Genomic DNA, 24,918 nt, shown 5'->3' on the forward strand with positions numbered 1-24,918 from the left:
AGACTGAAGCGATGCAGTGAATTCTGAAGGCTGAGAAGCAGAGGACAGGTCTTTTGGTTTTCAGATCCAGATGTGAATTCGAGGTTCACCCCATCTGGCTGTGGGACCTTGGGCAAGCATGCAGCAGGTTGAGATGCAGTTTCCCTGGGCGTTCAATGGCTCCTTCTGCACAGTCCGTTTTTGAGGGAAACATTCAGAAGCGAGGCCGTAAGTCATAACAATTCCCCAGGCGAGACCAACAGGCTCAGCCCGCGGAGCTGGGACAAAGGCAAATCCAAGGGTGGGTCAAAGGGCGCCTGGGTCAGTTCCCACCACTGGCTTCTGCGACGACGGCACGCAGCGGCATGGGCGACTCCACCGGGGCCGCACACCTAGCGTCCGGGTCCCCTCGGTTCGGGCAGGGCGGACACACCCCGCACCGGGCAGGGGGCGGGCGCGGGAAGAGGCGGGCCCTCAGCCGGGCTGGGAGGAGCGCAGAGCAGCGTGGGGAGCGCGGCCGCGAGGGGAGGTAGGCCGGGGCGCGCAGCCGCGCACGGGAGCCCATCCGCGGGCAGGGCGCCGAGAGCGGACCTGCACCGCGAGCGGAACGCAGGCGGCGCCAGGGGCAGCCGGGCGAGCGCCGGGGCTTCGGCGGTGCGGGGCGGGAGGCGGAACAGGAAGGCACCCGCGGCTCAGCAGCTTCACCAGGCGCGGAGTGGGGGCTCTTCCCCGGCTTCCCCCTGGGGGTGACTCCCTCACCACCCCACCCCTGGCTCCTGCGGAGGACACGTGTCAGCACGTTCCCGCCCTTGTCGTCTCATCCCATGTCATAGCCCCTCCCCGAGGCCTAGGACACGCCCCCCGCCCTCCGGGCCCCATTATCCCGAGGCCCAACCTCCCTCGCTGACCCGAGGTCCCGGCCGGGGTCCCCGGGCAGCGAGCGCCCCAGCCCGGCCCCCAGCCGAAGACACTCGTCAGCACGTTCTTACCCCTGTCATCTCATCCCTCTGCCTAGCTCCACCCCGGGCCTGGGAACCCGGGTCCCCTTGGCCGATTGTCCCTGGGCCCAGCTCCGCGCTGACCGCAGGCTCGGCACTAGCCCCTGACCGGCGCGTCTCCCCCGGCAACGCGCCGCCACCCGGGATGCCGCCGGCAGGCTGGGCGGCCGTCAGGGAGGCGGCGGGCCGCGACGTCTTGGCCGCCGACCTCCGGTGCAGCCTCTTCGCCTCGGCGCTGCAGAGCTACAAGCGCGACTCGGTGCTGCGGCCCTTCCCCGCGTCCTATGCCCGCCACGACTGCAAGGACTTTGAGGCCCTGGTGAGTGTACTTCCCTCCACCCCTTCCCGCGCTGTCCTGTGCGTCCCAGGCCACGTGGCCTGTGGACCCGTATTAGTAAACATGCCAGCCCCCAGATTTACCATTCCCAGCCTGGCCTTAGGGAAGGTTTCCCTGAACTCAGGACACTCACCGACACCCTCGTTATCCACACTCCCAAGGCTCTTGGTGGCTGCTTCCTCATGTTAATGACAGTGACTCCCAGGAGTGAAGTGAGAATTCAACAGTTGCATAGGCCTCCACAAAAGTTCCTAGCATGGCCAGCAGTAGTGGGGAGGGGGGTGATCTGAATCAGATGCTTCTGCTAAATAAGAAGTCATTCATCCCTTCGCCAGTAATCAGACACCAAAAATCACCAAAGCCACCCAGACCTTGATCTTCAAATGAGGTAATATGTGGGCAGTACTTTTATAAATTGTAACTTACAGACCACATGTCAGCTGTTATTTCTTCCATGATTCACAAGGCACTTAATTTCTTACAGAGTTCACCTTAGGGTCAGCATTCCAGATATCAGTTGTCTTCGTAATTCAAATATTTGGAATTACCTAGAAAAATATAATTTACCAAAAATTGTTTCTATAAGAAATAGAAAATCAAAATAGCCTATAATCATTAAAGGCATTGAATTAGTAGTCAAAGATTGTCCCTCAAAGAAAAGTCCAGACCTACCTGGTTTCCTTGGCAAATTCTACCAATCACTGAGGGAATAAGTGTTTCCAGTTTAACCTTGTGTAAAATTCTTCCAGGGGTGCCTGGGTAGCGCAGTCGTTAGGCGTCTGCCTTCTGCTCAGGGCGTGATCCCGGTGTTTCGGGATCGAGTCCCACATTGGGCTCCTCCGCTGGGAGCCTGCTTCTTCCTCTCCCACTCCCCCTGCTTGTGTTCCCTCTCTCGCTGGCTGTCTATCTCTGTCAAATAAATAAATAAAAAATCTTTAAATAAAATAAAATAAAATTCTTCCAGAGTATTGAAAAAGAGGCCAATATAAGCTTGATCTAAATCTAATAAGGATAACACAAGAAATTTATAGGCCAGTGTCACTCATGAATATAAATGTAGAAATCCTCCATAACATACTAGGATCCTGAATCTAGCAATGTATAAAAAGAATAATTCCTCATTAACAGGGTGGATTTATCCCAGGTATCAAAATTAGTTAAACATTAAAAAAAAATCAATGTTATGAACCATGTTAACAGATTAAAGCAGATATTTAGAATCAACAGATGTATTGAATTTTCTCTGATGAGGTGGTCAGGGTTGGATTCCCTCTTTACTCTCACCCTCAATAGGTCTAGGGACAAAGGCCCAGCCTCCTGGCCCTTAAGCGGTCCATTGCAGCCCAGGCCAGGGATGGGCTGAGGGCACCTCAGGCCTTGACCACAGTGCATAGGCATTTCAGGGTAAGGGAGCAGGGGTTGGAGAAAGATAAGCTAACTGACTTCCCTCATGGTTTGTTCTGAAAATTCAGATATTCAGTTTTGGGAGTTTGTGATATCGGAACCTTGGGGATATTTAATTTTGTCTGGAGATAGTTATGGAGTGTCTGCTGTGGGCCAGGTGCTAAGGATACAAAATTAAAGACCCAAGGAGAGATTAACAGTGTGCTCAGCTGTATTATGGGGTAAGCCTGTATATATGACATGGAAGCCCAGAGCCAGAATCCCAGTCCTTGGCACTGGACTGGGGTCAGAAAGCACTGAGTGGGGCTATGGCTGATGCCATGCTGAGTCCTTAGGGACATGGAGGATTTTTGAGGTGCAGAGAGCAGGAAAGGGGTATTCCAGGAGGAGAAGCAGGATAGGCAGAAAGCCAGGAGCTCATCAAGAAGGACAAGTCTGTACTTTAGTGTCACGGGGAGCAGGAAGAGATGAAGTTGACCAGAGCACACAGAGCACACATGTTTTGACATGATGTGTTGATTTTACTCTTGGGCAGAGGAGGGCATTGGTGAGATCCAGGATGCATTTTTTGGTAAAGATTTTATTTATTAGAGAGAGCGCGCATGCACAAGCTGGGGAGGCAGGGGGTGGGTGGGAGGGAGAGGGAGCAGCAGACTCCCTGCTGAGCAGGGAGGCTGATACAGGGCTGTCTATTCCAGGACCCCGAGATCATGACCTGAGTCGAAGGCAGATGCTTAACTGACTGAGCCACCCACACATCCCCAGGATGCATTTCTGAAAGATCCCTGGGGTGGCAGGGTGAGAGAGGGATCTTTTCAGGAGGGGTAGACAGAGGAGGAGATATTAGGATCAGAGGGACCAAACTCACCAGAGATGGTGCCCCACAATGCCCCTTATTAATTTTTACCAAGAAACATCCAAATGGACTAGAATGCTCAATGTGTTCTTTTCCCGCTGGAAGGTCTTCTTGGCAAACAGAATCAGGTTTGTTTGATGAATATGGGATAACAGTGTTGATGTGTTTGTGCTTTTAAAAAATTTACTTTTAATTATGCAAACAATGGTTGGATATATTTTTGTTATATAAAATACAAATGACACCGATAAAGTAGAAGTGCCCCGGCAGAGCTCACCCTCTTCTACACCCCCCATGGGTATCAGTGGTCTCAGTTGAAGGCACTTTCTTCCTTCCTCTCATATATATAACCTCTTAGGAGAGCATTGGCGATTCAGGGAACCCCAAATAGCCACTCCTTTATAGGGACAGACTGTCCAGGCACGGGGCTCATTGTGCTGGTTCTCGCCAGGGCACCCTTTCTACCAGGGGCCACAGGAGAAACATGGACAGGTTCTTCCCATCCTGTTCTGACGCCATGTTCCTTATTGGGCACCACTGTGAGGGAGGCTAGCCCAGGCTGAACAACTGTGGGTAGCATGGTTTTAAAGAGCAGTTTCCCAGGAGAAGGCCACTCACCAGGCAGGGCCTGGCACGATGACTTCTCGGGGCATGCACACATTCTTAAATAAATATACTTTAGGTTTCATTTTGCCACGTGTTACATGAATTATAGAAAAGATGCAGAGAACTTCGTATGTGGACCTGTCTCCGACTCAAAGTTTAGCTTTTTATTATTATTAAGTAAACTCTACCCCCAACATGGGGCTTGAACTCATGACCCTGAGATCAAAAGTCCCGTGTTGTACTGACTAAGCCAGCCAGGTGCCCCTCAAAGGTTAGCTTTTAGAGAAAAGGGAATCAGGTCCGGACTTGGCCTTCTGGGCTATTTTGTGGTTATCTGAGGAAGGAAGGTATGGAGCTGTTAAATAAGTCTCTCATTGTGCTAAAAGCACTTGGAAAGAATATGAAACAGTGTATCATTTTCAGCCACTTTTAATTCATTTTCTCTCCACTGTCATTACGTGCCCCTGTAGCATATGTGTTGCTGTTTCCAAAACTTGGAGCTCTGGCTGAATTACTTTATTGACAGTGGCTTTCCTGAGAACATCCCCTACTGAACCAAGCTCTTGGCTTTAGGCGTGGCTCTGGCCTTATTTTGTCACAGCCCCCAAGGCCCCAGATCATCTCTCCTGTGCCTTGTTTGGAGGACATTTCCATTCTGAGTCAGCTCTTCAGTTTTGCACTGAGAGTTCTTTGTATTCCCAGGGCCTGGCCTGAGAGGTGCTTATCACATGTTTGAGGAATCAAATTAGGTATGTGCTGATTGCCTCTGACTGAGGGTGTCTAACCTTGTTCCTTGGGAAAAGGGTTGGCTAAGCTCTTATCAGGTCAGAGAATCTCTAAGATTCTCGAGATGTCCTGCAGCCCTGACCATTGACCCCTGAACTACGGGGTTGAGCTACGCTGGGCACAGTTCATATTCTCCAAGTCGCTTTACACAGAATCTTGTCACTGGTATCACAGCTGTTCAGTTTTTTGGTTTTGTTTTCCCCTGGAAAACATGATGCCCTGGTTCACCAGTAGCCTGAAGACCCTTTCTGGGGGTCGGAGGTCGGGGGAATGGCTCCTTTGTATGAATTCCAGCCCCTTGCCACCCAAAGTGTGGTTGAGGACCAGCTGCATCAGCATCACTTGGGAGCTCGTGAGAAATGCAGAATGTTGGGCCCCACTGCAGGCTACCCACTCAATACCTGCATTTTAATAAGATTCTTGGACATTTGTGTGCATTGCAAAGTCTGAGAAGCACTCTATCTAGCCTACCCCATTCCCATCTACTATTTTGGGGGCTGAAACGCACTGATCAACTCTTCCGTGGCTTGTGCTCTCTAGCCAAGCTGACTCCCCAATGTCTGGGTTAAAACATAAAGAAGCTTCTCTCTGTCCTGACCCCAGGGAATGCCTGTCCTCTCCACGCCACCTCCCTCTTTGTCGGGACAAACTCTCCTTAACCCTATAAGACATACCTGGAGTGTCACCTTATTCTCTACCTCTACCCCCAGCAGTTAGGGGTCCTTCCTCTGGGATCCTTCACAATTTAAAAAATTTTGCTCTTACAAATACTGCTATGATAGACTACCTTCTACAGTCATCATTGTTTATATCTCTAGTTATTTTCTTGAGATAAATTCCAAAGGGTGAAATTGCTGGCTCAAAGGGTAACCGGCCTTTCTAAGCAAGGCTTTTAATGCTTATTTTCAGATTAGAAATTGAATATTGATGTTTACGGGGGGAGATCATTGCATTAGAATCCCCTGGAAAGCTTTGAAAAGTACTGGTGTCTAGGCCCTACCCCTAGAGATTTTGATTTCATCTCTGAGGTGGAGCCTGGGCGTTGGGATATTGTGTTTATTTGCAGAGAATATGTAGGGGTTTTGGTTTTTTTCTTTTTCTTTTTTTTGCTGTTGTTTATTTGTTTTTTGAGCAGCAAAGCAAGGTTTATTGAGCGATAGCAAAGTGGCAGTACAAAGCTCCCAAGGAGGGAGGGGACCTGAAGGGGTTGCCCGAGAATATGTAATTTTAAGATTTTCCTATTAATTGGCCATTTTCATGAACACCCATCTGCTGGGTAATGAGGAATTGATGACAATTAGCTTCAATCCAGCCCGTAAGGTACTTATGTGATATCTCAAGGTAAAATTCTCAGTATCGGATTACCTTTTTAGTTCCCTTCCCTCAGGGGTGGTCTCTGAAGAATAGAGGGGAAAAGTATACAGATATAAAAAGATTTAGATCAGACGTAGCCTTGTGGCTAGATGGTGGGTATGTGGCTAGAAAAGTGTCTCAGCCTGTGGGATGTTGCTGTGGAGAACCCAGGAATGGGATCGTCCTTCCAGTACAGACCACCCCCTTTCTTCCCATCCACCCCAGGAATGCAGGCTTTTCCTTATCGAGTGGGTGAGCAGGAGGGAGGGGGCGTTTGATTAATAATAATACAGTACCTGGTATATATAATACTAATAGCTTATATAATACTGATAGCACTTCCTACCTGCCTGGCACTGTTCTGAACTGTTTCTGCATGGAACTTATTTAGTCTTCTTTTATTTATTTATTTTTTAAATTTCCATTATGTTTTGTTAGTCCCCATATAGTACATCCTTAGTTTTTGATGTAGTGTTCCATGATTCATTGTTTGCTTGTAACACCCAGTGCTCCGTGCAATACCTGCCCTCCTTAACACCCATCACCGGGCTAACCCATCCCCCCACACCCCTCCCCTCTAAAACCCTCAGTTTATTTCCCGGAGTCCATAGTCTCTCATGGTTCGTCTCCCCCTCTGATTTCCCCACCTTCATTTTTCCCTTCCTTCTCCTAATGTCCTCCATACTATTCCTTATGTTCCACAAATAAGGGAAACCATATGATAATTGTCTTTCTTTGATTGACTTATTTCACTTAGCATAATCCCCTCCAGTTCCATCCAAGTTGATGCATTTAGTCTTCTTACCTCAGTGATGTGGGTTCTCTTACATCTCCGTCACCAGCAGCTCATCAGGCTACGTGCTGGCCCAAGACCACCCTCCAGCTTCCAGATAACGGCGGCTTGTAGCCAGAGAGCCACTCCTTTAAAGGGACCCCACGATGACTGCTTTTGTGAAGAGTTCTCTTATGAAGTAGACTCTGACCCCCCAGTCTGTTCTAATGAATCTGGATGTTCCGACCTTAGGTTTGTGCAAAGCAAGGTATACCTGCATGTAACTGCGGTGGCCACCTTTTCCCGCTTCATCTCAGCGGCCCAGTGGCCCACCCATCCCACCCACTCTGCTCTTCCAGGATCGTCTGGTCCCTGAGGCAGGTGACCTTGGCTGTACCTTTTGGTTCATTGTCCTTTAGCACCTCCCCCCACATCTAGTAATTACGACCTCTGGCATCTTCCTAGGCAAGGATTTTTTTTTTCAGGTGTTCTTTCCTGCTGCCTGCCCTTTTAGAACATTAATTACTATCTAGACTTGAGTATCCCCACCTTTTCCTGGTGATAAGAATCACCTGTGGGAAAGTCTGTAAACACAGATTCCGGGCCTCCTCATCAGGAGATTGTGATCTGGGTGTTTGCAGACCGTCCACTGGGCTGTCCTGTCACTCCCTGACTCAAAGCAAGGACATGAGTTGCTTGGTCATCGGTCTTCTCTTTCCTCTGTTCATCCCCTCCTGGTTCCTTGCCCTTGTCCTCTCAGTCACCCAAACCACCTCTTTCCCGAGAGACCAGCGCTGCCCACTGGTCAGGCCCTGCCTAGGCTCCCTGACCCCTTCTCCAACTGAATACTTCTTTATTTCTCAGAGCAGAGGCTGTGAAAGTGGGGTCTGTGGGATAACGGGCTTTATTCGTTCCCCTTGCCTTCTAGAATTTGGGATATTAAAAAAAGGGGGGGCAGCAGCTTGCTGATTTCTTTTGAAAAGAAAAACATCTGAGGCTCCATAGCCCGGCTAGCACCTGGCGCCCTTGAGCAGAAACCAGCTGGAGCTGGGGGTTGGTGGCTGGGCCCTTTGTTTGGCCGGGGGTGTCCAGTTCAACACAGTGCTCACCATTCTCTCCTGGACACCTCCCGCGCTCATTTTCGTGACCTCTCTGGCTCCGAGGGCATTCGAGCTTGGGACCGCCTTTGCCTGTCCCACTGGGAGCGCCGTGTGCTCTTCCTGTCAGAATCCTCCCCACCACTGCATCCTACCCACTCCGTAAACCCTTCCCTCTGCCCTCTCCCCGAACCCCCAGCCATGCCTTCCTTCCTCCTGAACTCTTGTTCTCCTCAGTCAAGTTTTTGGTAAATGCCTTCCACTGTCTTGAACTGTGGTCTGTAACTCTTGTCTGCATGGAGGGTTTTCTGCCCCCTGCCCCTGCTCCGTACTACAGGTGACATATCTTTCTCTGTACCTTTGACAGGGCTTAGGCTCAGCCAGTAGCTGTCTCGATTGTATTATTTGGTGGGGAAGGGGAGGGGAGTCTCCAGAAACATACCTGATAAGCTTCCCAAGCAGCCTCTTAAAGTTCTGTCAGAACTGATCCTTTGGGCTAAAGTATTTCGTCCATTATACATTTCTCCGTGGAAGGGCGCCTGGCTGGCTCAGTCAGTGGAGCATGCAACTCTTGATCTTGGAGTCGTGGGTTCGAGCCTCACGTTGGGTGTAGAGATTACCTAAAATCTCTAAAATAAACAAATAAATACATTTCTCCATTGACTTGGTAGGAGAGGATCACAGAGAACGGACTCTGGAGTCAGGCCGCCTGACTTCACGTCTCTGCCCTGCCACTGAATAGCTGTGTGACCCTGGGCAAGGTGCTGACTTCTCCAAACCTGTTCCCTACCCCTCTAACCCCGGCTGTGTGGAGGATAACGTGAGATGATGCATGCACAGCGTTTAGCCCAGCGCCTGGAATATGATGAGGCCTCAGTAAATAGTAGCTGTTACTGTCTTGTTCTGAACTTTGGGCCAGGTTCTGGGCCAGTTGCTGGGTCTTCAGGATACATGAGACGTGGTTGGCTCTCAGGAAGTAAGTGCTTGTCCCAACCAGACTTGAGGTGACCCCAGAGAGTCAAGTACCAACATGGCATTCTGCAGAGAGCTGGGGGAGCACAGAGATCATGGGTGGTCAGGGACAGGGGAGGTGACTTTAGGCTGGCCTTGAAGACCCCGTGAAATGTCATGCTGGGCGCTGCAGAAGCATCATAAAGGAAAGACACAGGGCAGTTGAGGAAGAGCATGGGGGCAGCAGGTGGGAAGTTTCTGGTAAGAGGCCCTGTTAGGCAGAGAGGCTGGGCCAGACCAAGGGCCTTGTTAAAGGAAGCATTGTTAACTTTAGCAAACTAAATATAAGCCACCTAGTTAAATTTGAATTTCAGATGAGCAACAGATAATTTTGAAAGTGTGAGTATGCCCCAAATATTGTATGGGTTATACTTATATTAAAATAATGGATTTTGTTATTTATCTGAAATTCGAATTTAACTGGGCAGACTGTAGTTTATCCGGCAGCCCTGCTGGAATGCCTGGTTCCCAAAAGGCCCTGCTCAAATGCAGGAGGGTTTTACTCAAGAGGAAGAATCCTGTTAACTTGTTGGAGCAGATTTATTTTTTCAGAGTAGCTTGAAAGTGAAACGGGACATAAGGGAGGTCAGTTGAGGAGTTAAAGAGTGGGGACAACGTGGGCAGCCTGGCGGGACACATAGGGGCCCTGTCTGGGCAGGCAGCAGTGGGAAGGCCTGAGTTCTGGAAGAGGGCTGGCACCAAGAGGGAGCTCAGGGGGCACCTAGGTCCAGCCTGAAGCCAGGAGGGATCTCTCCCACTTACCCAGACTGAACCCCTAAAAGGAGCCTGGCTTAGCTGACTGGCCTTTTGCGGGCTCCCTGTGCCCAGGTCTGGACTATTGACAAGGGCTGTGGCTCACAGGTGGGATTGGAGAATAGGAGTGATGGGGACAGTCATCCTGGGGGAGAAGACTCAGCTCTGGTTCTGGGATAACAAGCGTGGCCCAGGAGTAGAAAAGGACAGAGGCCACAGGCACCTGGGGGGTGTTCTCTGGACTGTGCGGGCAGCAGGCAGTGGGGATGGCCATCGGAGGGTACCCCCGGGGGCTCTCTAGAGTCCACAGAACAAAGCCAAGAGTCCCCAAGGTGGGTCGAGACCATTCATAGACTGATGTTACCTTCTCACTCCTGTTCCTCCTGGCGGCCCCTCCCCCCACAGTCTAAGCTCCAGCCACATGGACCCTCCTGCACTTACTGATGACAACAATCGTGGCAGTCCCACTAACACTAGTGTCCTTAATATCCCCCTACTGCTCTAAGCACCGTGTTTGTTTAACCTGATTAGCCTCCTCAGGGACGTCATGAAGTGGCTACTAATATTATCCAAATTATGTATTTGAGGAAACTGAGACACAGGATTCAAGGTCAGACAACTCCCGGGAGAGGTCAAACAACTCACCCAGGTCACACAGCTCGTAGGGACTTAGGAGCCCAGGTTTAGACCCAGGCTGCCCGGGAAAAGGGCCTGCACACTTCACCCCATTGCCGTCTACTCCCCTGGCTACACGCAGCACCTTCCGGCTTCCGCACCTTTACCTGCAAGCCCAGGTCGCTCAGCACCTCCTCTGTGAGGCTCTCCTCCCGACCCCGTTCCCCACCCTCTACCCAGCAAAAGGTCCCCTCAGTAGCGAGTCTCCATCTCTGTTATGATGATGATGGTTTCCATCATCATTCTTTACCTTGCCGCCTCCCCCCGTGTAGCACCAGCACTCGTGGGCACTTGCACATCCACACGTCCCTGGTGTGTATGTGTATATGTGTTTGTAAAGACTGATTTTAGAGAGCGTACGAGTGCAGGGACACAGAAAGGGAGAGAATCACAAGCAGACTGCCCAGTGAGCGTGGAGCTGGATCCCGGGACCCGGAAATCACGACCTGAGCCGAAATCAAGAGTTGGACACTTAACTGACTGAGCCCCCCAGGCGCCCCCATCCACGGTTTTTAACTGGATCCTCACTGATGCTCCACAAGGCGTGTAGAGAGTTCTATTAGAAGCCCGAGGCTGAGATGGAATCTTTGGAAATAGAGATAGGAATAAAGTAGTCCCGAAATGTTTCTGATTTTCAGCTACTGAGTTAGGAAATAAAACCCCCAAGTTCAGCAACAGCCAACTTTCTAGAGAAATGGAAAAGAAAGGAAATGGATATGAATAGACCTGTGACCTTCTTTCATCTTCTCAGCAATCTGACATGGAAGCAGTGGGGGTTCTGTGTCAGAGGAGACCGAGGGGCAGCAGGTCCAGTGCTTTGCTAAGGAGCAGGGATTCAAACCCACATCTGTCTGCTCTTTCCTCTACATCCGGGAAAGCGAATTAGAAAAACACAAGATAGTCCTTGGCCTCCAAGAGTCTTGGCTCTACTGGGATGGGAGTATTGGGACTGAGAGCTTTAGGGGTTTAGAGGACAGAGGGGTGCCTGGGTTAGTAGAGGTGGGGGAAGGGGCATCCCAGAAGACTGAATGAACAAAGCTTGGAGGTGGTATAGCCCAAGCCTCGTTCACACGGCACACATGTTTTGAATGCCATGCTGGAGATATTTGGCTTCTAGTCAGTTGTAGTTTCTTTTCTTTTTTTTTTTTTTTTTTTTTAGNTTGTTTGACAGAGACAGTGAGAGAGGGAACACAAGGAGGGGGAGTGTGAGAGGAAGAAGCAGGCTTCCCACTGAGCAGCGAGCCCAATGCGGGGCTTGGTCCTAGGACCCTGGGATCATGACCTGAGCCAAAGGCAGACACTTAACAGTTGAGCCACCCAGGCGCCCTTCAGTTGTGGTTTTTGAGCAAAAGCTATAGATACCTTGTAGCTATCTGTAAATTGTGGTCCTCCGTCCCTTATCAGAAATCCTGGCACCAAATGTGTTTCAAAATTCAGGTTCTTGGGGCGCCTGAGTGGCACAGCGGTTAAGCGTCTGCCTTCGGCTCAGGGCGTGATCCCGGCGTTATGGGATCGAGCCCCACATCAGGCTCCTCCGCTGGGAGCCTGCTTCTTCCTCTCCCGCTCCCCCTGCTTGTGTTCCCTCTCTCGTTGGCTGTCTCTATCTCTGTCAAATAAATAAATAAAATCTTTAAAAAAAAAAAATTCAGGTTCTGCCCAATTTTACAAAGGCAATCCCGTGCTGCCCCCGCACAGCTTCACGGGTTCATCTCACGCGGGGCACCAGCCTAAACCCGAAGGCTCTGGGACACACCTGTTCCCGCAGGAGTCCCTGCGGGGCCCACACAGAGGTCCAGGAGCTCGTCTTTGCTCCCTGAGAGTGGCGGCTGAGAAGTAAGGAGATGAGTGGGTCAGTCAATGAAGCCCCATGTGCCCCAGAGGCTGGGCTCTCGTAAGAACACCACAGACAGCTGCTGGGGTCCTCAGCAAAAGTCCCCACACTCACACTCAGGGAAGCCCAAAGCCGTGGATTCCCCACTCATAGTTTCTTCCACTCCAGGTACAGTTTACCGTTCTGGGTCATTTTTACCATAAGCAGCGTTGCCTGCTTCCGTATGTAGTTGCTACACGACTTTCATCTGGTCCCCAGGAGACAGGTTGACAGGGGGTTAACTCATGCTGAAGGGAGAAGGCTTTGTTCACCCTTTACCCACACTTGCATATACCATGTATTTGGTAACACCTCCAGCGAGGCGGGCGGTATCCCGTAATCAGACATTAATATTCCTGCAGCCAAATGTATCACATCAATAGTAACAGGAAGAGGGATAAGTAAAGATTGAGCCAACCTCACATCAGCTCAGGTCAGGTTTTGTACCAAATGGGTTACGAAACCATGTTTCAGTGTTCAGAGATTTTGGCGTTTGGTATTTGGAAGGGGGGATCCCCGAGCTGTACCCTTCTTTCTCTCTTAAAAAATTCCTTGAAACACGAAAGAGGTGCAATTTGTCTTCTTCACCACTAGAGGGCCCCCGGTTATCATTTTGTTCAGGATCCTCGCTAATGGAGGTTTTTCCTCACTTCAGCTTGCAGATGCCAGCAAGTTACCCAACCTGAAAGAACTTCTCCAGTCCTCTGGAGACAAAGACATACGGGCCAGGGACCTGGTGAGCTGGATTTTATCCTCAAAGGTCCTGACAATCCACAGTGCAGGGAAGTCAGAGGTGAGACTTTGGTCTATAGGACAGCAGATCCCTAGGGCTGAAGAGCTCTAGGACCTCCTCGTGCACCAGAACGGCCTGGGAAGCTTGCTGAAAATGCAAATTCCTTGGCCTTGCCTTGAGAGATGCTGATTCTGTGTCTGGAGTGGGCTCAGGAACTTGCACGCTGGCAGTGCAGAGCTGTGTTCTCCCTGTTAACCGTGAACCTGGGCAGGCCACCAGGTGCATCTCAGTATCTCGCTCATCATCTATAAAATGGGAATAGCAATAGTACACTTCCTTCAGGGAACTGGCTGTGAGAAAGGAATGAATCTTGCCTTAGGGTACATGCTAGGGGCTCAGGAAATGTTGGGTATCACAAGCCCCCCAGGTAAATCTAACAAGGGTGGACCCTTGACCACATCTTAAGAAACACTGGCCTCATCCAGTTGTCAGGAAACAGGCAGAACCTGGTTAATGGCACCCTTCAGGCTCTGGGGTCAAATCCCGCTTCCATCCGATATTGAGTCTCCTTTTCCCCATTTGTACATTGAAAATATTAATAGTACCTCAGAGGGGAGCTACGATAGACTGTATGTCTCCCCTAGCACGGTTTCTGGCACAGACCAGATACTCTGTGACCTGTGCCCCTTGCCGGGCCAGGATCTCCCTCGGAGCACGGGGTGGCAGATCCCTGATCTGGTGCTCTTTCCTCCGAGCAGGAGCAGGGGTTTGTCTGTAATGTCCTTTACTTCACAGTTTCAGTTTAAGAGCATTTAATTTTATAAGCTCCTGCTAAAGACAGAAGTCCTCCTCAAGTGCCATAGAACTGGGTGTCTCGGACTCCGGTGTCTGGGACGTGCACCTGTGTTGGCAAAGGGTCAGCACAGAGCCCTGGAGTGGGCGTCTGCAGATCCATATTCACGTCCAGGCTGGGGTGCTAACTCCAAGATGACCGCTGGATTCACTCTGTCATCTGCTAAATGGAGATTTGTTCATTCCTCACAGGGGTGTCAAGCATCTACTGGATGCTGGGTACTGTAGGTAAAGTGGTTAAGGCAGTGGCTCCCTGACTCTTAATTATGGGTCAGTTAAATTTTGTTAAAATGTAAAGGGTTGGCCCCATATGGAGTGAGGATTGTCAGCTTTTTCTTGTGCCCGAGTAAGGACATTAGGCTGCCGTGGATCACTGTATAAAAGGATATTTTAATACAAAAAAAGAAGGATGGCCTCCAAAAAAGGACAAAGAAAGGATCATGGCAACCTGACAGCAATATAAACATATCTGTTGCGTTGTCCTTATTTTCCTCATTTAATCACCACCCAGAGAAAACTTTGCCACAGACTGGCTTTGGTCTATGACGTACTGTTTAGAAGTCACCCAAATGATGTGGTCTCTGCCCTGAGAGGAAGAGCTTATTCCTCCGTATCAATTAGATTTTGTTGCATAACAAACCATCCCCCAAAACCTAGTGGCTTAAAACAACACTGATTGTTTCTCATGATTCGGCGGGTTAATTGGGTTGTTCAGGATGGGACAGGATGACCTGGGATAGCCTCACATGTCTGGCCTGCTGCTGGGATGGCTGCTGTGCTGGGGGCCTCCTCTGTGAGGCCCTCGTCCTCCTGAAGGCCAGCAGGCCTTGTTCCCATGGCTGTGAAGGGTTCGCAGCAGCAGACCCTTTTCAAGTTTCTGCTTGCTATATATTTGCCAGGGTCAAAGCAAGTCACATGGCCAAGCCCAGATTCAAGGGGGCAGAGAAGTAGATGCCACCTCTTGATGGAGTTCTGGAATTCCGCCTGCAAATTCATTTACAGAGGGGCAAATGGACAGGGTGGGGAGGAAAAGTTTTTGGCCATTTTTGCCATTGATCACACCTTTCTGCCGCCTGAGATTATCGTAAAGATGAAACGGAGGAAATGGGTATAGTGGTGTTACGAAAACTAGAGGTGGTCTTTAGTCAGAAGGAGTTCACGCTTCGCAGCCTGGTGTAGGGACAGACAGTATTAGAGGGAAGCAGCCTTGAGCTCTAAGCTCTGAGCTTATTTATAAATTGTTGTCTGTATTCTCGTGAGCAGAGCCCATACGAGGTAAGCCCAAAGCTTTAGGAGGCCATCTTGGCAGCCCATCTTACCAGCTTCCCAAATAAAATTGCGACTTCCCACGTGTTTTCAAGTTCGAAAAGATCCAAAAGCTGACTGGTGCCCCCCACACGCCTGTCCCCGTGCCGGACTTCCTGTTTGAAATTGAATACTCCAACTCAGCGAACGCCAAATTTTATGAGACCAAAGGAGAACGGGACCTAATCTACGCCTTCCACGGGAGCCGCCTCGAAAACTTCCATTCCATCATCCACAATGGGCTGCATTGCCACCTGAACAAGGTGGGGCCTAAGCCTGCTACGTGGGGGTCAGAACCCTGGGGAATTTGCTGGTGGGGGCTGGGGGGAGAGGTTCACTAAGGCCTTATCACTCCCAAGCGTGGTCTGCAGACCAGTAGTAGCACCCGCACCTGGGAGCCTGGGAAAATGCACAATCTTGAGCCCACCCTAGACCTTCTGAATTAGAACCTGCCTTTTAATGAGACCTCTGGCTGATTCCTAGGCTGATTACAGTTTGAGAAGTATTGATTTAAAGATGGTTCCCAACCTTGGCTGCCCATCTGGAATCACTTGGGAAACTTTTAAAAATCCCAATGCTTGGCTGCATCCCAGACAATTAAATCAGGATCTCTGGGTGTGGGGCCCAGATACCAGTAGGCTTTCAAAGCCAGGTGATTCCAGTGTGTAGCCAATCCTCGTGACTCCGCATGGTCCCTGGCCCGGCAGTATCCACATCACCTGAGAGCTTGTCGGACGTGTGGAATCTCAGGCACACCCCAGACCACCTGATCAGGGGTCATGTCAACAAGCTCACCAGGGGACCCATAGGCATGTTGATGTTTGAGAAGCACTTGCCTAGGAGAAGAGCCTCCTAGGAGCCAGAAAAGACCACCTTAGAAGCTCTGTGTCCTGGGCAAATTTCCTTAACCTCTTTGAGCCTCAGTGTCCCCATCTGTAAAATAGGATGTGATTACCCACCTGCTGGTGTGCTGGGAGGATTCAAACAGTTCATATTTGCAAAGTGGGCTCTTCCCGTACTAGACTCCAAGAAAGCAATGGCTGCTTTCACAGGTGGATGGGAGGGAATCTGGGGTAACTGGCGGGCTGCAGCCTTCCCCCAGTCATGCCAGCATCTGCCTCATCCGAGGGGCTGGTTCCATGAGCCGTGGGCTCAGTGGTGGCTGATGCAGCCCCGGGGCTAGAGAGACTTTTCCAGCACTGCTGTAGCTGATTAGTGCAGTTGGGTTTTGCATGGGATGATGGGCTTGTTTACATTGGCTCTAAGCTTCTTATTACGGCCAGGCTACTGGAATCCAGGGGGCCTGTGATTCGCGGCAGAGCCGGCCTGGAGACGCTGCCTGCAGATTACAGGCTTGTATAGCAAACCTTTACTTCACCATCTGGGGACTTGCTGCGTAGAGCCATCTCATCAGAGTCCTTTGCTAAAGTGGATGCTCTGTTGGCCACTTCTGTCTGGGTTTTCAGTGAGGGACTGCTTGAGGGAGCTTACTTACCAGCTGAAGCTGTGAGATTGTTTTCATGGTGCAGATACCCCACCTTTCCCGCTCTAGTGCGCCTCTGCTCACAGCAGTCTTGCTTGAGGTTCTCGAGTGGAGGGGTCTAGTCTGTGTATATATGGCAGCCAGAGCTAAGAATGGGCGTGGAGTCAGATCAGATGACATCCAGTGTTCTTGGAGAAGGTGTGTGTCAGCTTCCAAGACATGGGGACACTGCCTTACATGGCAAGGGGCTTCCCAAAGGTAAAGCAAAGTTTTGTTTCATTCCCCCTAAGCCTCGCCAAACCAGCTTAGAATTGTGGCAGCCTGGTGCCGCTGAATAGGACATCTCTCAGTTCCCAAGCTTAGAGCGTTCAGTGAGCATTTTGAGTTCACTCAACAGATACAGACGCTGCAGCCCAAAGGTAGCAATTGAATTTCAAATTCCGTCCAATGGCAGCAGCTACCTGAAATGAGAAGGATTCTGGGATGAGTGCCATGACTGATATTTTTATGTTGGGCGTCATGGTGGATTATTGACCCTTTGCCGTGGTCTACCATGGATGAAAGATGCGTTTGCTATGCCTGCTGTAGCCTCAGCCTGCAGATATAGCACCTGGGCGCATTTTCTCTCACCCGACATGCTTCCTCATGGAGGACATCAAGGTCCCCACCACCAGGGACCTGCCTCCTAGATTTTGGACATTTTCGTGGTTAACATCAACATGAAGAGTAACACTTACCCTGCCCCTAATACAGGCCCACCTTATTTTGTTACGGTTTCTGGTCTGAGATTCACGTCTTTTCCACATGATGACTTAGGTTCCTTCCGCCCTCAAATGTGACCCCCTACCCGGTGTGTGAGTGACTTTGCTTCTGAAGGGCTGTCAGTGTAGCCATGCTAAATGCTGTCATGTAACAGGAATTACTGTAGTGTGACATACATGCCCCTCCTCTCATGTGCCCGGTGCCCTGCTCCGTGCCTTTTGTACATTATCTCACTGAATCCTTGTCTTTGACGTTGTGAAGGAGATACTCTCATCACCATATTGTAGATGCAGACACTGAGACCCAGAGAGTTTCTCCAGCTTTCCAGCTTGTTGGAGGTATAGTCAGGATTGAAACTCAGATCTGTTGGGACTCTTATCCCTAAGTTTCTCTCACTCAGCCTTGACCACTAATTTGCCAGGCTAGGCAGGCACGTCCGCAATCGGTTAAACCGTCGTCAGATAGGAATGTGTTTAATTATACTCTGTGGTGATGTATTAGAATGAGTTGACATGATTTGCCTCTTCCTGGGAGAAAAAGAGGCTTGAGAATTTTGCGTTTACAGTTTTGTTGAAGAAAGACCTATGTCGTCGTGCCATGCCGACTTTACGTTCACTCAGCCCTGTTTCTTTTCTGGTAACCTCTGCATTCCAGACGTCCTTGTTTGGGGAAGGGACCTACCTCACCAGTGACTTGAGCCTGGCCCTCATTTATAGCCCCCACGGCCTGGGATGGCAGCGCAGCCTCCTTGGCCCCCTCCTCAGCTGCGTGGCTGTGTGTGAAGTCATCAATCATCCAGATGTCAAGTGCCAAATGAAGAAGAAGGGTGAGTGAGCACTCGGCCTGGACCTGGGCTGCAGGCCTCGTAAATGCACAGGCTCTTGCCGCTGGCCCATCTGTTGAGTGGAGCACCCACTGGCTGCTAAGGGTTGGGCTGGGTCCAAAGCAACGTGGGACAGGAGCTTGCCCTCGAGGAGTGAGCAGTCTCCTTAGGGACACGCAATGGAAGAGATACACTTGCTACAAGGTGGTGGGCGGAGAGTGCTGGGGGAGGCGCTGATGAGGTCTGCAGGGGCAGCTCAGAGGAAGGTGCAATCACTCATAGTACGTCCGAGCGCTCAGGGAAAGCTCTGGGGAGGGGGTGGGCTTCAATAGGGAAGAGTGAGCGTGTGAGGCCAGAGTGTGGGCTCCTTGAAGGCGGAAACTGGGTTTCAGTTACTCTTGGGCACCTGGTGTCTGCAGAGAGCCTGGAACGTACTTGACATTCAGTAGGTATTTGCTGAACTGAAGCTAGAGCCGTGGATCCAGACCCTGTCCCTTCAGGCTACTCTGGTGTGTTCCCGGGTCCCCAGAGGACATGAGAGGCAACTGAAGCCGCGGGGAGTAAATCCCAGGCTCTCTGGGGAGCAGACGCCTAGCGAGCCACCTCTGTCCACTCTGATATGTTCCTTTGAGCCTTTGCCTTGTGCCTCCTGCTGTTTTGCCCTCAGAGGCAGAAGAGTCACGGAGCAGTTCTCCAGAACTGACCTGTTGGTTCCACTGAGAAAAGGAGAATTGAGAAAACTGTCTGTTCCTGGTCTCTAATGTAAAACAACTGGAATCCTGAGGAACGGGCCCAGGTCTGACGCCACCCTTCCAAACAGGGCAGCATGAATATTTGCATTCGTAATTCTTAGGAAGTTTGCAGACTCTGACCTTAAACATCACAACAAAACCTTGCAGTGTCTGCTGTCACATAGCTCTGTTTGTTTGTTTGTTTTTGTAAAGCTTCCTCATGTTATTAAAAAGTTTGGGGTTTTTTGTTTTGTTTTTTAATCAAGTCTTGGTACAAAGGGTGGAACGTAGGAGTTCTAAGAAGCTCGAAAATCTGGATGGTTCATTTAAAATGCCTGCTAAGAGACTCATTTTAGGTCAAGTCCTGTACCTAAGCCCAGATCATTTTTTTGTTATGGCCATTAATCCACTTCTTCCCTCTGCTTTTCCAACTCGGTTTCTTTCTCCCCTTGTATCCCTTATTATTTTCCTGGGATTTTTTTTTTTTTTTTCACCTCCTCTGGTTTGTCAGATTCGCCTGTTTTCTTAAGCTGCTTGGTACACACAGGCCATTCCTTAGCCTACTGGGACTTCTCCACCCTCACGACCAGGAGGCTTGACCTGTTTCTGGTCATACTTTGCTTCTCTTATTCCTGAGCGTCCCCCCAGTAAAGCTGTACTTAATTGTCCTTATTCAGATTCCAAGGAGATAGATCGCAGGAGAGCGAGAATCAAACACAGTGAAGGGGGAGACGTCCCCCCAAAGTACTTTGTGGTCACCAATAACCAGCTCCTGCGCGTGAAGTACCTGCTGGTGTATTCCCAGAAGCAGCCCAGCAGGTAAGGAGGCCGGACCCGCGAGGGGCCCGGGACAGCACCTCAGAGCTGCGTGCAGGGCGTCGGGTTCTCGTCGTCAGCTTCCCCTGCGCCCAGCCTCAGACTGGAGCTGTGTGTGGCGACCGTAAAACACTCCGCTACACGTGGTGGGGGTGAGGGAGACGGGTCTGAGGAGATGTCCCGGCCCTAAGAAGGACCGCGTGTTCTGCTGAAGAAGATAGAGACTTGTAAACACAGATGACACGAGGGACTGGACCGAGCCAACTTGGCCGCCCCAGAGCACGAGGCCCCTTTGCCACCCGGGCTCCTGACTGCGGTCTGGACCCACCGCCTGAGGTGAAGCTGAGGGGCAGGGCGGTGCGAGGGCGCTGACCTGGAGTGTGTGCCGCCCTGCTCGGTCCCTCCCTGTGGTGGCTCCCGACCCGCCACCTGCTCCTCTCTGCACCTGAGATGCCTCCTCTCTTTCTCTCAAATGAGGGCGTTGAACTCAACAGACCTTTCAGCCCCTCAGAGCCATGGTGGATGCCTCGTCCCCTCTCAGCTGTGTGGTCGTGGGTGGATGTGCGGGGTTCTCCGGGGCCAAGGGTCACTTTGAGATCCTGTCACATTGTTGGGGTCTGTGGGAGAGCTTCTGATGGAGACGAGCAGCAGTGGAGCAGGTAAGATAGGAAAGGGGGTCACTTTTAACACGCCCCACTCCAGTGGTTTCCACGCTTCAAGATTTCATAAACCAGGAAAATCCCCCGTCCCCCGGCCGTCCCCCACAATTGGGGAAATTTGTGCAGGGTTCCTGAGTCTGAGGAACATTCTCCTTTGGTTTAAAACCAGCTGGCTTTTTCTGCTTGAAAATTCCCTTCCTTTCCCACTTCTCCCTGGAGTGTCTCTTGAACGCACACTTGGACGCTTTAGATCATCTCCCAGTGGGCCAAAGAGGATTTCCCTGGCTCGGACTGATATCTGTACATGTCTCAAAGGGAAAAGGCTTTTGCTAAATAACCTGCCACCTGCTGCCATCTGAGCAGACACCCTGAGCAAGGTCATTCTTCTAGATACCGAAGTCTGGCCGAAGAAAAGACAGGTCGTAAAAGGTACGAGAGGAACCACAGAGAGAAGGTCAGGGTGAGCTCATTGCATAGCTGTCTTTGTACATTTAGAAAACGTTCTGGTGAAAGATGTGTTGGTGCCAGGGCAAACAGCCCCGGATTTTTTAAGCAAAGGAGCACGCACGAAGCTTCATTTCATGGCTCACCCAGAGGATGAAATTCATCATTTCATCTTCTTTGAGCCAGAAGTTGTTGCCTACACTTAAAAAAAAATATATTTTTCTCTTCTTGCCAACATCCCTTTTCTCTCTCCCCGTAAGCAGGGCTTCCAGCCAGCTGTCCTGGTTTTCCAGCCATTGGTTTACGGTCATGATATCCCTATATCTGCTGCTGCTGCTTATCGTGAGTGCCATCAATTCCTCAGCTTTCCAGCACTTTTGGAATCGTGCAAAGAGATAATCCCTCTGGGCCTGGTGTGGGGGCCACCTCAACCACGTGCCTTACGATAACCTGTTCTGTACCTCCCGTGCCCCACGTCCAACTGGGTGGAGTCTGGGGGCCAGCTGGGGACCACAGGACAATTTTCATATGCCATAGATGTATTGATTGCCTTTGATGATGCTCCCGGCCACACTCCGGTCAGTGGGGACCACGAGTCCCCTCACTCTGAGGGTTTAGGGGAGTCCTCCCGTCTGCTCCTTCCTAAACAATCCTAGGGAGTTGGCTTTTCCACCAGGGCCAAAGGAAAAAGTCCTGCTGTATTTAAAAACAAAGTGTCCAAGCTGTCCGTGGTATGTTTACAATTGCTCCTGGCAGACGTTGGGCCTTTCTGTAATGCCTTCTGGAAGGCGGAATATGTGTAGTGGGGACTATAAATCAGTAGGCGGTTGCCTTGTTTTGACTTGAGACACCCAAGAGGAACAGTCATGTTTCTCATAAAAATCGGTGGGAACGTTTCTGAATTCCATCAGCCTTTGTATGTGAGTGCAAAACGTTTTCACAAATCCACAAACAGCTTTCTGCTACATCTGTCACCCCCCTTCCCCGCCCCAAACATGGATGAGAAAGGAAGGAGCCAGAGACCTGATAAAAAAGACAAACTTGACAATGAGCAACTCATGTCATCTTTTTCTAAAAATTACCCACTGCTGATTATAGCTGAAATGGAAACACATGTTTGTTTTCTGGTTTTGTTCTGTTTTTTTTTTTTTTTTTTTAATAGCTATTTGACAAATTCATCTTTGGGAGCTGAGTAAAAGGGGAGATTTCTAAACCTAGAGCACTCTTTGGCCAGTGCCTGTAATCTCTTTCCCGGCCATGTTTTAGAGAAAGGGATTTGAGCTGCAGGCCTGCCTCCTGTTCTCGTTCTCACGAAGCTGCCTTGATTGTGGCCTCCCAGCCACAGGTGCCACGCCACAGGCCTTCTGTGGGCTGCCAGCCTTTAGGACAGTGGCCTGCCTCAGTCTGCCACAAATGTGCATGGACTGAGCCTCCCTTGGAAGGGTCCCAGGTCTTTGGGACTCAACCTGGGTTTTAAAAGTGCAGAGAAAGCCTCTGGCTGCCCAGGGGAGCTGCAGTTGTCCTCACTGATTCTCTGCCCTTCCTTCCTGCCCTGTTTCAGCCATCATGGAGCCCTGTCTGATTTGGGGGGTAGATTTCTGTAAAGAAGGTGGAAAGTTAGTTTTCTGTAATCTGTGAAGTTGTGAAAAAGCCACTATCATGGTTTTTACATTGACTAGGGCAACATTTCAAAAACAATAAAGGTATTTTCCTAATTACTAAGTTGTCTTTGTGACTGCTTTCAGCCTCAGTGGGAGCCTGCCGTGTAATAAAATAGAGCTTGTTGCTAGAAATTGTATCCTCTCTTCCTTTCCCTGTTCAAGGTAGCAGTTTGCTGGACAGCTTGTAGCACCTGTCTGTCTAGTAGGTATTAGATTTCTAGTCATTGATTGAACAAATACGAGCACCTACTGTGTGCCAGGCCCTAGAAATAGGAGCGGGATCAAGGTCAAAATGCCCTGCTCTCCTGGAGCTGAGGTCTGGCCAGGTGGGGATATGGACAGGCATTCTTAGGAGTGAGGTTGGATTATATGATATTAGAAAGGAATTTTGGGAAATACTTGGCAAGAAGGCTCAACTTCGTCTGGGGTCAGGAAATATGGAGATGACACGTGTGGCATGGCAGAGCACCTACGGATACAGATTTCTTTAATCCTGACAACAGATGAGAAATTGATGTCCCGGAGAGTTTCATAGCTTGCCCAAGGCTACATGGTTATAGGAAGTGGCACAGAGCTGTGAGCTGCTCTGGGCAGGTTTCAGTGTGACTCACAATTATCATCATCCTCAACACCCCCCCTTCCCGGCCCCCAGCAAAGGTGGTGTTCAACTGAAACCCGACAGAGCCATTGGTGTTAGGCTAAGAGGTGGAGGAAGAGTGTTTCAGGCAGTGGGAACAGCACATGTAAAGACCTAGAGTTCTCGCTGGAGAAGTTAAAAGGAGGGTCACACAGGAAGAGGCCGTGGTGAGCAGTGGGGCTGGAGAGGTACGCAGGGGCCAGATGATGCAAGACCATCAGAGCTGAGGGCCAGGGAGAGCCGTTAGGTTTTAAGCAAGGAAATGATAGGATCAGGTTGGTTTCGGGAAGATCACTCTGGCTGGTGGTTGCAGAATAGACCTAGCATGATCTTGAGGATTCACAGAACTGACACAGAAGGGCTCAGCACAGAGCAAATAGCTGGTGTGTTTCAGCTGGTATTACTCATTTTTTAATGGCCCAGCAGAGGAAATGAGCATTCAAAGGAGACCTAGCAGCAATGTCCAGGGAAATGGGAGGAAACCAAGACAGCAAAGTGTCATGGGAGCCAAAAGGGAGGCCTTGTTGAGCAGTGTCAGATGCTGCGGAGCAGTGAAGGTGACACCTGAGAAGTATCCGTTGGATTTACCAAGTTGGAGAGCATTGCTGAATTTGGTGGGAACAGTCTTCAGTAGAGTGCAGCACAGGGGATGTGGACAAAGTCCGACTGCGTAGACGTGAAATGTTGTGCACAGTTTCCAGCAATTCTCAGGCAGTATTTCTTTAAAACCTAGCCTTTCTTTTTTTCTGAGGTTTCTGCCCTCCCTCTGTGTCCCCCAGAATCAATGCACTACGTGATGTGAGCATGGGGCAGGCATTGAGCATATGGCGGGGAGGACCTGAGGATGGATGAAGAATGGTCCTATCCTCCAGGACCTCCTAGGCTAGTGAGGGGCCATTGGACAGGTACGTTTTGATATGATGGAAGTAAATTCCCGGAGTCTTGAGGGTTGAAATGAGCAGCAAGGAAGAGGAGGGGAGAACTACATTATGACTGCATGGGCCCTTTTGCCTTCCTGTACTCCTTCCTCAATAAAAAATATCTGAAATTGTATTTTGTGGGGTGCCTGGGTGGCTCAGTCAGTTAAGCGTCTGACTTTGGCTCAGGTCATGATCTCAGGGTCCTGGGATGGCACTCATCAGGGAGTCTGCTTGTCCCTCCCTCTGCCCCTCCCCCCACTCGTGCTCTCTCTCTCAAATGAATAAATAAAATCTTCAAAAAAATTACGTTTTTTGATTGTGTTGGTATAAAGATGAATGTATTACTATTAAATACTAAAATGTTCGCTTCCACTTACAAGCTTATTTTTTCCTTCTGATTGTAAAGGAAATTAAAACATTTTTATAACGTGGACTCTAGGCCCTGTGCCTGCTATGCCTAATGGATGAGTCAATCCTGGACTAGGCTAATGGGGGATAGTGTGAGATCCCTGGGCAGCTGGGAATGGAGAGGCAGAGGAGACAAAGACTCCCAGTTCTGTTTAGCAACAACCTGACATCTAAGACAGACCCCATA

General features: G+C 50.2%; 1 protein-coding gene across 5 annotated transcripts; it reads left to right on the top strand.

Annotated features, from left to right (window-relative positions):
- Nucleotides 1-254: 254 nt before the first annotated feature.
- On the top strand, nucleotides 255-22,823 carry PARP16 (poly(ADP-ribose) polymerase family member 16). 5 transcript variants are annotated; one of them, XM_034660811.1, is made up of 7 exons: nucleotides 255-508; nucleotides 995-1,296; nucleotides 13,153-13,290; nucleotides 15,444-15,650; nucleotides 18,287-18,458; nucleotides 19,864-20,005; nucleotides 21,369-22,823. In XM_034660811.1, exons 2-7 carry the CDS (start codon nucleotides 1,123-1,125, stop codon nucleotides 21,502-21,504), a joined length of 969 nt encoding a protein of 322 aa, XP_034516702.1. In that variant the 5' UTR covers nucleotides 255-508; nucleotides 995-1,122; the 3' UTR covers nucleotides 21,505-22,823. The 5 variants fall into 5 exon arrangements, with proteins under 5 accessions (XP_034516702.1, XP_034516704.1, XP_011216800.2 ...); XM_011218498.3 differs by lacking the exon at nucleotides 255-508 and having other exon boundaries at nucleotides 549-1,296; nucleotides 13,153-13,233; XM_034660813.1 differs by lacking the exons at nucleotides 255-508; nucleotides 15,444-15,650 and having other exon boundaries at nucleotides 547-1,296.
- Nucleotides 22,824-24,918: the final 2,095 nt, after the last annotated feature.

The sequence above is a fragment of the Ailuropoda melanoleuca genome, chromosome 5 (assembly GCF_002007445.2).
Source record: "Ailuropoda melanoleuca isolate Jingjing chromosome 5, ASM200744v2, whole genome shotgun sequence".
NCBI classification, from domain to species: domain Eukaryota; kingdom Metazoa; phylum Chordata; class Mammalia; order Carnivora; family Ursidae; genus Ailuropoda; species Ailuropoda melanoleuca.